The 15,127-nt window shown below is 43.0% G+C and overlaps 1 protein-coding gene across 1 annotated transcript in view; it reads right to left on the bottom strand.

Annotated features, from left to right (window-relative positions):
• Window positions 1-238: 238 nt before the first annotated feature.
• The window catches only part of KCNH6 (potassium voltage-gated channel subfamily H member 6), a 43,490-nt gene continuing 28,601 nt past the window's right edge, over window positions 239-15,127 (bottom strand). The window contains 5 exon segments of the mRNA XM_069076854.1: window positions 239-2,607; window positions 5,990-6,224; window positions 7,442-7,622; window positions 7,790-8,071; window positions 12,384-12,581. Of these exon segments, the coding sequence (XP_068932955.1) occupies window positions 2,491-2,607; window positions 5,990-6,224; window positions 7,442-7,622; window positions 7,790-8,071; window positions 12,384-12,581 (1,013 nt within the window). The 3' untranslated portion in view covers window positions 239-2,490.

Below are 15,127 nucleotides of genomic sequence, written 5' to 3'. Positions count from 1 at the left end.
AACATGTCCATGACTGAACTCATTTTCTTTTCTCCCTTCTTTTCTCCTCTTTCCCCCCTGTCTTCTGAGCTTTCCTGTTCCTGTCAAGGGCACCGCCATCTATCTTTTCAGTGTGTCAGTTTATTAACCTTGGTGGCATCCTTGGTTGATCTCATTCATCCCACTTATACAATAAGCTGTCAAATTTTGTCATTTCTTTCTCCACAATACAGCCTAGCCAAAACGTCCTTCTTATGAATACATGGCATTTTATCTCCCTTCTCTATGCTTTTATTTAGAATGCATTCCTTCTTCATCTCAGCCTGTTGAAATTCCTGGTTTCCTTCAAAACCCATCTCACAGTACACCTTCTGCATAAAGCTATTCCTGGTCATCCTAATTCCTAGCGCCTTCTCCCACAAGGCTACCTCTTACCAGGTTTGAATATAACTATAAATTTGCATGTTGTCCCCCATCCCCACACCAACTTTTAGAATGCAAACTTTAATAAAAGGGACTATTCCACTTTTGGTTTTTTATCTCCAGCATCTAGCTCAGTGCCTGGCACATAGTAGGCATTAACAAATGCTTATCAATTGATTGATTTCCTGTTCCTCTGCCAGTAAACCTAATCTATGGGGGGAGGGGGAGGGGAAGGTGAGGGAGTTGAGGAGGAAGAGAAATCCCCAGAAGAGAAAATCCTGCAAGACTCTCAGTCCTACACAAAACTCACATTTCCTTAATCTCCTTTAGAAGGAGTGTAGGAGTTTAATTATTTTGTATCACCTCAATTTTAGTACCCTAGGGACAGTGCTTCAGTTGCCCCTACCATAGTTATAGCTCTGCCATTTGCACACTCCCGTTCCCAGGACTCTATGATGTGACTGCCCAGAATATGAATTTATTACTACTTATCTAAGCTTGTCCTTCCCTCCACACTCTTAAATTTTGGTGGGTTTTTTTTTTAAAGGTGATCTCAACTGATATGATTATGGATCTGGGTAAGTGACTAAGCTGGACAACCCACAGCTATATCACGCATACAACCCAGTATGAGTTTTGATGGATTTATTAACTGGCTAAATGCCACAACTTCCCCAAAGAGGTCCAAGTGGCATTGCAGATCTATTAGAAAAGTCACTTTGGGATAAACATCAGAGGAGCAAAGGCCATTGTAAGTGGATTGGAAGCTATGCTTTTCCAGGGAAGTGATAACCACAGAAGGCAGCCTGAGTTTTCTAGCCAGAGACCATTTTTTTCTTGGTAGAAGTCACTCAGAACATGTATAATTAGTTCTAGTTGTGGGGGAAGGGTGGTAATTTTGTCCTTCTTTCTAGATTCTGGATATCTATCAGTGAGGACCAGAGATCTTTTCTCTTCATCCCACTGGTCCTCAAAAACCTGGCCCTGAACAACTAGATGGTTCTTTTCTCTATGTACGGGTAATGGAATATTAGATCTTCCCTGTCCATTAATCGGCCTATTTGACCACGTGTCCCCTTTTCTCTTGGAACAGGAACTGTGTTCCCAGGTCTAAAGGTACACAGGTATTTCAATCATGTATGTCTTTTTGCCTTGAACTTTTGCTCAGTTCACAGCTGTGACACATCCTGAGTCACATAGGGCCCATATAGAGATTTATATTGCTTTGGGGGAGGAGCTCGCTTAGGGGAAAGTTTGCTTATGGGGAGGCTTGCTTGCAGGAAGGCTTTCACACCTTTTGGTACTAACCCTAGTTGGCACAGAATCACACGATGCCTTCTGGCTTTGAGCCTATTAGTTGAAAACTATATATCCTGGGAGGTTGGTGTTTTATTTTGGGGCTCACTCATGGGAAGAATGTTTCCTTGTGATATGGCCAGATGAGACTGAGGGTAGCCATTGTTAAGGAGCACCCCCTCCTTTGAGAACCCAGGTTGGTGTTCCCTGGTCTATTACTTTGGTTAGACAGTTGGAGCCCAGTTTACTGTTTCTTTGCTTGTATTTTCTCCACGTTCAGGGTGCTGACCTTTCCCCTAGACTAGTGAATGATTTATATATGTTTAATTTAAGTAAGATTGTTGACCCCTTTGAAGCTGTCTTTCCTTTAGAAAAGCAGATCAAAGAACCCGTGCTAGCAGGCCGTCCTGGGTGTGCTGGGGTGCTTTCTAATATACTCTATCACATGGTAATGTTCTTTCTTTCCTCACATTGCAGGACTCCTCTTCCATTGTAGCATGATTTTATGAAGATGGCAAGAGAATCTGGGAAAGATGTTGAGTGCCTGCCTTACTGTTAATGAAACAATGTTGTTTTGGGTTCATCTTAGATGGTGCTTGGAAGCTATTTTTCTAGAAAAAATGTCTTTAGAGACCATGCTGTAGAGAGTTTGGGAGAAGCCTCACTCCCAAACCTTGGTGATGTCTTCCTACTTTTCAAACCCCTATATTACCTACATACCTATACATATATGGAACACCCAGTCCTATCAGCAAGGGTGTCAGTTGTTATAGGAATCAGTGAGTCAGATTCCTAGATAGACCAGTCATGCTGCTGAGCCACATCTGAGGGGTGCTTCTGGAAGTCCAGCTATTTGGGGAAGGATTAAAGGTATTCAAGGAGTGAGGGCAAGTGGGGACATCTGAATCCCTATACTCGATGCAATCTCAGAGGGGGTGACTGAGGGGACAGAAGCTGGTCAGGATATCATTTGATGCCACCAGAAGATAAATGTCACTGAACGAAGAATCTCTTCATTTCTGAATATATTTTTCCAGGTCACTGTAGCTTGGAGTCTGGAAAGGGGGGAGAAAGAAAGTGTGAATGATAGGTATCCTTCAGGCCAAGGAACAACAGGACAGGGTCTCCCCACTTTTGAAAGGACCTCCTGCTCCTGCTTAAAGATACCTCTCAGAAATCTACCGCTCCACATCCAACCCACATTACAGATTGCAAGAGTTGGTAGAAATGTCAAGAGATAATATGGTAAAAAAAAAAAAAACCTCTATATTTTTTAAATGAAACTTTTTCAGTAAACAGAAATAGCTTTTTTCTCCCATTCCCCTCTATTGATTAAAGAAAGAAAAAACCCTTGTGACAATTATGCATAATCAGGCAAAACAAATTCTAGCCTTGGTCATATCTAAAAAAAGTCTCATTTTGCACCCTGAGTCCATCCCAGCTTTTTGAAGAGGTGGGTAGCATGTTTCATCATTGGTGAAATCCTCCACCTTTAGGCTAGAGAATGTTAGACTAAGAATTCTTAACCTCAATTTTGTAACATTTCAGGATTTTGCTAATTATCTCAAAGAGTGTTATAAAATTCTTCTCCCATGAGTTATGATGAGCTTTCATTTAAAAATAAATATGTATAACACCCTCCTTACCTTATCAGACCTCTAAATCTTTTTCTGCCCTAGGAAGTAGGAAGAAATATACCAATGTATAAATCAAGAATTCAGTCTTTGGTGACTTCAAAATCCCAACTTATCCCAAATTATTTCCTATTAAGTGCAATGCCTGTCCAGCCACTGGACACACAAGAGACCTATGAGGCGCTCTCGCTCTGCCCCAGCCCTATATTCAAAAGACAAGAGAAATACAGTAATAGACACCAAATGGAAGACGCCTGGGACCTTTCTTTTCCTGTGAGATCTTATTTGTTCCTTCCATCTCCCAGAATTAAAAAGCTCACTTTCCAAAAGCCAGACGTAGAGGTCCTGCTTCTTTTCTATTCACATATCCTGACTCAAGGAAGCTTCTGCATGAGTGGGAGGCTGGGTATTCCTCGGCAGCTTCCTTCCACCCGCCCTCCAGCTGCTCTGCCCTTGCAGTTCTAACAACAGGACTTTTACATGGGGAAGAATATGTTACAGAGGCAAACCCACAAGATGGAATAGAGGTGTGCCAAATGAGACAAACTTTTTAGACATGGGTGATGTGTTTATGTGTTTTGCTTAACTATATTTAGTTGTTCTAAGGGAAGGTCTTCTATGAGAGAGTGTGTGTGTGCCCATGAATTAGTGGGTAGTGAAAGAAATGAAATAAAAGAGTATCAATAAAATATTTAAAATACACAAGAAAACAAAAGGTCAGACAGAGACACAAAAGAGGTAGTTTCATTACCACTTGTTTTAAAAAAAAAAACACCTCTGTAACATAATCAGAACAAGTTAGTGGTTTCATATACAGTCTTTTCTTTTTTTCTGTATTCAGTTCTGGAAGCTCCTTGAGAGCGGGGTCTGTCTTTTGCTTTTCTTTGTAACCTCAGCATTTAGCACAGTGCCAGGCACATAGTAGACACTAAAAATATTAGTTGACTGACTATTGAAATGTTGTTTGTTGATGATTATCATGTTCATAATAAATAAAAAAAAGAAAGAATCCAATAAAAGATTGGGAAACAGTTCTTTGCATCCTGAAGATATTCAGGTTTGGATATCTTTTGCTAAAGCACATCCTAGAAGTATTCAGTTCAAAACACACATATGTCTGGTTAACACCCCAAACTACCTCCCCTGGACCTCTTTTTATTTTTATTTTAAGCAATTGCGGTTAAGTAACTTGCTCAAGGTTACATAGCCAGTTATTTTGTGTGGGTGCCAAGTATCTGAGGCCAGAACCGATCCCGGGTCTCCCGATGCCAGGGCTGGCGCTCTCACTGCGCCACCTGGCTGCCCTTTGGACCTCTTTTTAACACTCTCTGACTTGAAGAGGTTTGTTATTCAGTCATTTCTGACTCTTTGTGACACTACTTGGGGTTTTCTTGGCAAAGATACTAGAGTGATTTGCTATTTCCTTCTCAATCTCATTTTATAGATGAGGAAGCTGAAGAAAACAGGGTTAAGTGACTTGCCCAAGTCTAGTAAAGTATCTGAGGCCAGATCTGAATGAAGGTCTTCCTGACTTGAGGCCCAGGGTTCCATTCACTGTGCTACCTAGAAGAGGTTATCTCTTTGCCAATAGGTTGCTGGTTCTACAGAGAAAGGACCAAAGCAGCTCTAACCTTAGAGGGGGAGAGAAGCAAAAGTCCAATCAAGTCTGCCTTGGGTGGAGATAAGGACTTATCAATAGCAAAAGACTTCTCGGACAGGCTTCCCCCACAGCCTGCATTAGGAACTCATGTTTAATAAGATAGAGTTTGAGGCAAGCAGAGTGCCAAGGGACCGCTGAACTCAGGAACTCCTACAATTTGACACTGCTCTAATAGATCTTTCTGTTAATCTGTAACTTCCCACCTGGAATAGGATTTCAGCTGTCCTCGACTTCATTTGTTACCTTGTGAAAGGAGTCTCACCTGCCTAGGATAAACTCCTGTTTCCTAAAGGCACTGATATATTTGTGTGTGTGTGTGGGGGGGGAGTTGGGGGTTCTTGACCTATGACCTCAGGGGTATTTAACTTGTCCTCTGGCTCTCTAGCCTACAGACTTTTGCTCCTTGGATGATCTGTCTGAGATTTACTCCTTCCTCCGTCCCCCACCATGAAATTCAACAGGTTCCTCACTAGAAAGTCACACCCCTGGCTCCAGTTGGGGGTTCCCACATTCCTCAGTGGAAAAGCATAAGAAGTCCTGAGTCTCGGGGCGGCTAGGTGAATACAGCACCAGCCCTGGAGTCAGGAAGACCTGAGTTCAAATCCACCCTCAGAGACTTAACCCAAAAAACTAGCCTGTGACCTTGGGCAAGTTACTTAGCCCCAATTGCCCTGCTTTCCCCCCTCCAAAAAGGAAAAAAAAAGAAGTCCTGAGTCTCTCTGTACTACCTCTGGCCCCAGTAATCAGCATCCAAACTCTGGGACCCTGAACTAGTTAAGAAAAATTCTTTGCAACCCCTTCTGAATGATACTTGAGCTTCAAGCTCTTGCCCTAATTATTATATTAGTAGAATCTAGGACAGAGAATAAAGCTGGAATCAATGTCCTGGCCGTAGTTGTTGCATGTATGTTAGTGTCACTGTAAATGAATCCTGATCGTGAGAGAGTAGTGTCCATTCTGCCAAGCCCACCAAGGAGAAAAGCTCTGCTCTGCTCACCTGTCCAAGGGGTGTGGGGTCTTCTCTAGGCAAAGAACCCTGCAGCTTCATGGGTCCAGGGCCCTGAGCACCACCAGCAGGAGCAACAGTAGCAAGAGGGGGAGGGGGAGGAGGAAACAAGTCCACAGACTCTGAAGCTGAAGAGACAGGGTCATAGGCAGGGGGCCCTTGGGACAAATGGCGGTGCAGGAGCTTCAGAATGATGCTGAGATCTGAAGACATCTGAGATTCCAGCCTGCCAGAGAGATCCTGGAGGTCAGGGTTGGATGGAGACACCAGGGAGCAAAGCAGACTGGGAAGGATGGCTCTCTCTTCTCTGCCTTGAGGGCTACTCATGATAGAGTTTTGCCTCTTACCCTTCATACCAGCCACTAGTGACTCACTACTTATTATTCTCACTTCTCATTATTATTTTCACTACTCTGCTATGCCTTTAGCAGAACCCTGGCACCAACAAACTGGACCTACTTTTACCCCATTAAGGACTGTGAGGCTGACCATTCCCCTGGCCCTCTTTGGGGCTCTACTGAGTGAAATCATTTAGCTAATTATGTTTTAAAGTGTTTGGGTTGGGAAATTTATAGGCAAAGGAAAGTTATATACATTGAAGTAATTATTTCTCCTCCCTCCCGTCCTGAGAGTGGGACTCTGATCTTAGAGCCACACTGGGCTTTGATGGATCATGAGATTTTTAGCCAAACTACTACATTTAGCCCACACTTGCTCTCTACATACCTGGTTCCTCTTTTTGTTTTGTTGTCTCCAGCTGCTGGGAGCTAAGGGCAGGACTGTCTTGCTGGCTTTTATATCTCTAGCACTTGGCACAGTGCCTGGCATATAGCAGCACGTAATACATTCTTCTTTTATGTGTGCATGAATGTATGTACCTATCTATTATTCTGTGTTTAAGGGTTCTTAACCATATCCATGGACCCCTTAGATTTCAGGGGATCAGGGAATTTGAATGGGAAAAAAATTACATCTTTATTTTTACTCACCTTTGATTTTATTTGTAAGTCTATGTATTTTATTTTGTTTTTTAATATTAATTTAATTTAAATTTAATTTTATTTATGCATTTAAAAACATTCTGGGATTGGGTTTCAAGGTTTTACCAGAATGACAAAGGAATCCATGACACAAAAAGGTTAAAATTCATTATTTTACCTATATATTTATACAATTGCATAATTCTAACAGCTAGAAAATGTAATAGGAAATGCATATAAAAGATTCCTGCACTGGAAGGAACTGGATACCTTCTAAAGTCCCATTTTCAAGTTTAAGATTCTATGGTTTGTCAATAAAAAGTGGTCATTAATTCAAGACACTCATTGTGTCCCTGGTTGACCATTAGGAGGAGCTCTTACAGCACCAATTCCAAGGCCTGCCTTTGAACCTTTTATTCCCTCTTTGCTCCTCACTCAAAACATCCTGGAGCCAGCACCTTACCTGTTCAGCTGGGTCCTGAGACACTCCAACCTGGAGCCCAGATCTCTGGGCCAGCCATCCTGGCCTCCATCCTGGGGACTGTTCACCAGGGGTATGTGCTGGGAAGGCATCCGATGGGGAACTGCAGGACGGTCAGCCCAAAATTCAAAGACATCTTGGGTGCCTGGGAGTCTGGCTCTGGCTGTAAATGAGAAGAGGAAGTCAGGGCAGGGAAGGAGGCAGGGTGTGGCTTGATCTGACCTGTCAAGGCCAGTTTCTGCCTACCTAACCATCTTCCTATTTCTTTCACCTTCCTCCCTCCCTTGCTATGATAGAGCCAATCTGGGGGACGGGAGAAGAGCTACTCACCTGAGTACTTCTGGGTACTGCTGCCTGCTTGAGCTAAGGAATCAGCTTTGGGACTGATGAGGTTTAAGCTGGCAGAGGAGAACTCTTCCTGGGAGCGAGGGTGGACCCTGGGTCTGGAGGAGTTGGAAGGGCTTGGAGGTCTGGTCTCAGGCTCACTACTTAGGGAACTGGTCAAGGAGCTGCTACAGAACTCATCCCATGGGGCCTTGGCAGGGGACCCCTGCAGGTGGGTGAGTGGTGACTTCCTTAATGATTTCGTGCCATCCAGCCCTGGAGAGATACCTAGAGAGGAAGGGGTTAAGGGAAAGGGCCATGGAGGTCCAAAGGAACTAAAAGCTTAGAAAATATACTTACTCCCCAACTGAGTTTCCAACCCAAAGGGAAAAGGTTTCCACACCTTTACTCCAGGAATTGTTATTAATGGAAAATAAGAATCAGGAGTTGAAGGACCAGGCTTTTAGAGGGCCCTTCTTCATGCCAGTTCCTTCGGGGTCAGGAGCATCAAGGAACAGAGATTCTTATTCACTAAGAGAGAGAGAACCTTGATGATATCTGCTAAGTGTAACCCTCCCCCAAAAGAGAAGATGAGGTTGAAAAACTCCTGGGAGGGAAAGGGACTGAAGAACAATACTGAGAGAGGCTGGGGGTTGGGAGAAGGGAAGGGACTGACTCTGCTTACCAAGCTTGCATCGTTTTAGAACAGATTGAGGAGGCCTGGCCCAGTGGTAGGGGACCTCCTGGTCCTGGCTGGGTGGTGATCGGGAAATTCTGTCTACCTTGGGGGAACAAGAGCTTTGTGTAACAGGAAGCCAGATCATCTCCTTGCTGAAGCCTTCCCTGAGCCCACTCCCACTGCCTTGTTAGGGTTCTCGAGGCCCTCCGATTTCCTTGCAGGTCCCTATCTTTGTATACATTTCTTTTCCCTACCTCTAACTTCCAATAGGAGGGCAGGGATTGTCTACTTTTTGTCTTTGTGCCCCCAACTGATTACAGTGTCTTATACAAAGTAAGTACTCAATAAATGTTTTGATTATGTTCATTCCTTTCCTGATTCTTTTATGATTCCCATCAGAAACTGATTCTAAGCAGGAGACAAAGAGTTCAGAAATCAAGAATAGTGGATTCCAAAATGTAGGACACTAACATGAACTCAAAGGCCTACATGTAAACCAGTAAGAAGGTAGGAAGATAGATCTCTCCTTCACCTCCCTTCAATAACGAGTCAAAGATCTTATTTCCAATACAACCCCACTGCCTGCTCTGCAATGTCAACCTTGAATACTCTAATTAGGGGTATGCTAGTAAATGTTTAACAACCAATTGTTCTCAAAAAGTCTATGGCATGACACCACTTTTGAATATTTCAGGCACATTTTAAAATTTAATCAGAATTATTATGGGAAGGAAATAAACATTTGTATAGCACCTACTATATACCAGACCCGTTACTAAATGCTTTCACAAATATTATCTCATTTGATCCTCACAACAACCTTTAAGGTAGGTGCTGTTATTATCCCCATTTTACAGTTGAGGAAACTGAGGCAAATAGAAGTTAAGTGGCTTGCATGGGACACATGGCTAGCAAGCCTGCTTTGGAGACCTCTGTGATATGTTTCATGGGTCTCTTATCTCTATCTAATAGTCTTTTTGATGATTTACTGAGAAATTTAGTGCTTTTATAGAAAGCCTCTTCCAGAGACAGGAAATTCTGCTGGGCTCAGGACTTTTTTTTTTCTTTTTGGAGGTGGGAAGGCTGGGCAATTTGGGGTTAAGTGACTTGCCCAAGGTCACATGGCTAGTAAGTGTTAAGTGTCTGAGGCTGGATTTGAACTCAGGTCCTCCTGAACCCAGGGCTGGTGCTCTATTCACTGAGCCACCTAGCTGTCCCTGGTCTCAGGGCTTTTAAGAGCATTAGAGAAGAACTCTAGTTCCAGCCTCTGTCTTTTCTCTGATTCTCACTGGGAGAACAGACTTAAGCTTATGATATCTTGAGGACAGTGACTGGTGGGCACTAGTTCCCAATAGCAATGGACAAGGAAGCCTAGTTTCCATACCAAGGACAAAGTCAAGACTGGTCAAGCCAGTGGACTGAAGAGGCCTTACCCAACCTGCCATGTGCCTTAGGGTGCTCAGTACCCCATGGTAGACCATTCTCCTTGGTAGCTGGGCCCAGAAATATGATTCTTACCAAGTGTCTGTTGTGTGTATATACATATGTGTGTATGTATGTATGTATATATGTATATTTGCATTTATCCATCCATCCATCTATCTATCTATCTATCTGTCTGTCTGTCTGTCTGTCTGTCTATCTATTGTGACTGTAGGGCTGGTGATGGGTCTGGGCCTGATATCACTAGAAATGGTTTTGAAGAAAACCAGCCAAGAATTCCAACATGGGGGGTGGGAAGTCAGTGTCATGGTAAAGAATGGTCAAGCCCTCCAGGATACAAACTCATAAAGAAGGCCCTGTCTCATTAGCACTGGCTAATAGCCAATCCAGAGGTATTAGCGCCAACTTCTCCAACAATTTGGTTCTAAAAGATTTAGTAGTGTGTGTCTGGGGGAGAGAGAATGGAAAGGACCTGAATCTCTTAGAAGCAGTGTTACTATCCCTCAATCACACAGTCAGAGACAGAACTAGAAACTGAACTCAGGGGTCCTGGCACCACCATGACTTTGCCAGCCTGCCAAATAGCCAGGGGAGGAGTTTCCTCTTAACTCCACTGATAGGACTTTATGGTAGAGATCTTAGAGATCATCTAGTTCAGGGGTCCTTAATCTTTTTATATCTTTGGCAACCTCTTCAGAATAAAGTTTTTTGTTTGTTTGTTTTTGAGGAAGTTGGGGTTAAGTGACTTGCCCAGGGACACACAGCTAGTAAGTGTCTGGGTCACATTTGAACTCAGGACCTCCTGACTATAGGGCTGGTGCTCTATCCCTTGGACCACCCAGCTGCTCTCAGAAAAGTTTTTAAATGCATGAAATAAGATTACAAAGGAAGCTGATTGTATTGAAATACAGCTATCAAAGTACATATTTAAAAAAAAAACAAGTTTGTGGACCCCAGGTTTAGAATCCCTGACCTACTCCAGTTTTCTCATTTTACAGATAAGGAAGTGAAAGCTCAGTAAGGGAGGCAGCATAGTATAATGCTTTGAATTTGGAGTTAGGCAGTGGTTCAAATCTCTGCTTATGCACAGGTCTGGTATTTAGGGACCCTCCTTATACTATATTAAATTTGCCCTCATCTGTACCATGAAGCCCATGTGAATTTCCTGTTGGCCAATTCGGATTGTGTGAGATAACTCATTGCTAACTCCTTGGCAAGTCTTCGTTTTCTTATCTCTAAAATTCATGGGGTGTGCTAGAACTCAAGCTTCTTAAACTGTGGGTCTCGACTGGTCATCACCCACAGTTTAAGAAGTGCTGAAGGGGTCAGTGAGTGGAAAAAGTTTAGAAAATCTCTCAGGTCCCTTTCAACTCAAGATGTATGATCATAAGAAGTGATCAATCTCAGGGCGGCTAGGTGGCGCAGTGAGTAGTAAAGTGCTGGCACTGGAGTCGGGAGGACCTGAGTTCGGTTCCAGCCTCAGACACTTAACACCCACACAAAAATACTAGCCATGTAACCTCGGGCAAGTTACTTAGCCCCAATTGCCCTCCAAAAGGCAAAAAAAAAAAAGTGATCAGTCTCAGGTCAAGTAAAGAAATAAGTAACAGGAATGGCATTTGAATCCAGGTCAAATTCAGTGTTCTTTCCACTATATTTCATGCCTTTCACACTAGGCTGAATTTTCTTGTCCTCTTGGACCCCCTGGGGTAGTGGGGGTGGGATGTCACTTTTCTGAAACCTTAGCTTGGAAGTGCAGCATTAGTGGTCATGTGAACCACACCATCTCAAACCAAACAGTTGGAGAAACTTGGGCTCTCTGACACAATCTCCTTCTTTTAAACCCCTGCTTGGTAATATAGATGGTGATCAAAAAGATCTTCTGAGATGAGTACTCTAGGCCCATTTCAAAGATGATAGATGGGCTATGGTAGGGGTAAACAGCCAGCCTGATGTGGTACCCATAATGAGGGTGGAGATACTGGAGTTTTGAGCATTAATTTAGGGACTCCTGACAACATTTGTTCTCCTTCAATAGGTAGAAACAACTGAGCTTACTTGGCACCTGGCTAGTCAGAATTGTAAGTTAACATAGAAGGGTACCAGAGGGTATCCCTACCCTACTTCTTCCCTTGGTAGGGGTTTCCCTTGAAATGACCTCATGTTATCCCAGGGTCTCTGTGTTTCTCCCCCCGCCCCCCATTCTTCCCCATCCCACTGATGCAAGGGTTTCTATTTACCATGTGTTACTGGGTTTTAAAGTCTGAGGTCTTTCCCCCTCCCATACTCAACTGGATTTGTCTTAAAATGTTGACTTGGATGTGTGTTTCATGCTTCTTGTCCCTGGATACTTTTTGGTAGTGCTTTCCTGGGGTGACAGAATAGTTAGTTAAGGGATTGGTCTGATGGGGTTGCTATGCTGACCCTCTTTATTAATGCCCCTGCCTTGTGGAATGCCTCCTGAGCAGTCCCTCTGACTCACATCATGCAAGTTGAAGGTGATCTCCAGTTTGCTCCAAAAGCTCTCAGAGAAGGCAGGGTACATTTCTAGCACCTCCAGCAGGTCTTCCCGTTGGATCTTGTGCAAGTCACAGTAGGTCAATGCCCGCACATCTGCGTTGGACTTTCCTGGCCGTGTGTAGAGGCTGATGGGCTCCCCAAAGATGTCATTCTTCCCTGCTGGCCCAAGGTAAAAACAAGTGCTTGTGGATAGGGACCTGGCATAGAAACTTCTACTCCCAAGATGTCACCCCCAGAGATGGATGGCTCTCCAAGTCACAAGCACTTCTTCCCAGATTTCCCTCCCAGACCCTCTAACTTCTGACCCACCTTCTTCCAGACTGGGGGACTTGACCCAGTCCCAGTATTGCTCTGTTAGAGTGAATTCTGAGGAAAATGATGGTTGACTATGGGGAAAATACCTCTAGACCCTCAGGGATTATAGAATCTTGAATCCTTAGGGACAGAGCTTGTATCCCTTCTCTTTCCTTTTTTATTCCATTTTTATTCATAGTGACCCAGTGCCATGCATCCTTACATTGGTCCCTGCCTGCCATATTTCCTTACTGAAGCCACCTGTACAATACCCAACAATTCAAATTCCAACCATATGGTCCTATCAAAACCTACTCTTCTGTGTCCTCAGGGTCTGCTTTCTAGGAAAATGAGTCCTAATAGACCCTTAACCTTTAAAGAGAGGGTGATTAATGGTGAAAATTCCAGGTCCTGGGGCAGGCCAACGAAGGAGATATTTGGGGCCACAGGGAGGCTTAGGAATCTACCAACTGTTCTCTGCTTGCAAAGGCCTGATAATTAAGAACATTCCTTTTATCATATCAAATTTGCTCTCAGTTTCAAAGTAGAATTATAGAATGATGGATTTAGTGCTAAAGGGAACCCAGGAAGACATTTAGTTCAACCTAGAGGAGGAAATAGAAGCTCCAAAGGGAGAATCAACTTGCTAAAAATCCACTGTGAATTATCATTTACCAACTCAGAATGTATGAGCATTCAAACACTGCCCTACTCCTTGGCCCCTGTGCCTTTCCCACCCCAAGTCCCAGTTTGCTGTATCCTGTTCACAGTCAAATGTCTGGAACAATCAACTGGCTCCAGGCCAGAACTGTTGGTACTTGAGTGGAAAATAACAGTGGTAGTAAGGGAACTTCTTTTAAATTTAAATGTCTATACATTTATGCCTCTTGAAGGAAGGTAAGGGTTCTAGACTCATCCTTGGGGTAAGCCCTTGGGAGCAAGTGTCTGGCTTCATTAATGCTCCCTCTTTCCCATTCGTAGAGGGAACTTTGAGGGGATTCCTACATTGAGCTGGAGGCTAGAACAAATACTGTCTAAAGTCCCTTCTAATTTGGAAGATCTTAAATTTATTTTAAGGTTTTATTTTGGTGTATGAAAATAAATGCTTTGGTTTAAATTGTTCCATATTTCATGTTTGGACATGTCATAGCCAGCATGTATATAAAACTTTAAGGTCTGCAAAGCACTTTACCTATATTATCTAGTTTCTCATAACAACCCTGGGATATAGGTACTATTATTATTTTACAGTTGGGAAATTGAGGCTGAGAGGTAGAAAGTGACTTGTTCAGGGTCACACAGCTGGTTGGATTTGAATTCAGGTCTTCCTGACTCCAGCCTAGTGCTCTATGCACTGAGTCACCTAGCTACCCTATATACATATGTGAGTAGTTTTTCTGTCTACATGGTTTCTAAGTTTTCCTGGGGCAAAGAACTATGATATGTATAATATATGTGTGCATATATATATACACACATAATGTAATTGTGAATATATACATATAACCATGCAAACATAATACAGTCAGATACATACATAGTCACACATATACATACTCAGGCAACACAATACAGTAATGAATGCATACATACAACTGTATACACATAATACAGTCATACATATATACAAACAGTAATGTATACACAATATAGTCAGGCACGCATACAGTCATATATACATACATACATACATATATTTCCATATGACATTGTGGTGTAGGGTAAAAAGCACTGATTAGGTTCACATCCTGCCTCTGCTGCTTACCTGTGTGACCTTGGGAAAGGCACTTAATTTCCCTAAGCCTCAGTTTCCTCATTTGCAAAATGAGGGCTTTGGATTAAATGACCTCCAAAGACCCTTCCCACTCCATATCGACTGTCTTAACAATCCTACATCTTCTTTATTTCCTCGATTCCCTCCCTCCCCTCCCTTCTCCGATCCAGTGGAAAGAACACTGGACAGGGAAGGAGTCAGGAATCTTGGTTCTAGTCTTGGCTCACAGACAAGATGGATTGTGTGACTGCTTAAGGCACTTCACCTCTTGAGCCTCAGCTTCCTTAACTGTTAAAAAAAAAAACAAAAACAAAAACCCTGAAACCTTCAGGGATCTGTGATTGCATCAGTACAATCCCTTCCTCCATCAGATCACAACCCTTCTATACCTCAGCAGATGGTCTTTGTGAATGACTGTGACCAAAAAGCCCCTCTATCTGGGCAACTAAGCTTTTGGGAATGATCTCTCCCACTGGGAAAAAAAAGTATAATACCTTAAAGCATTATATAAACACCTGTGATTATATGGGCAGCCTGGCAGAGTGCTACAGTATGCCATTTGAGGTACAGATTCAAATCCTATCTTGGGCATATGCTATATGGTATGTTCAAATCCTTTCACTGACATACACTT

The sequence above is a fragment of the Petaurus breviceps genome, unplaced genomic scaffold (assembly GCF_028583685.1).
Source record: "Petaurus breviceps papuanus isolate PSGF00001 unplaced genomic scaffold, PetGlider_PUasm1.0 90925, whole genome shotgun sequence".
In the NCBI taxonomy this organism is placed as follows: Eukaryota; Metazoa; Chordata; class Mammalia; order Diprotodontia; family Petauridae; genus Petaurus; species Petaurus breviceps.
The sequence above is the reverse complement of the archived record's forward strand: the minus strand, read 5'-3'. Positions and strand labels throughout refer to the sequence as shown.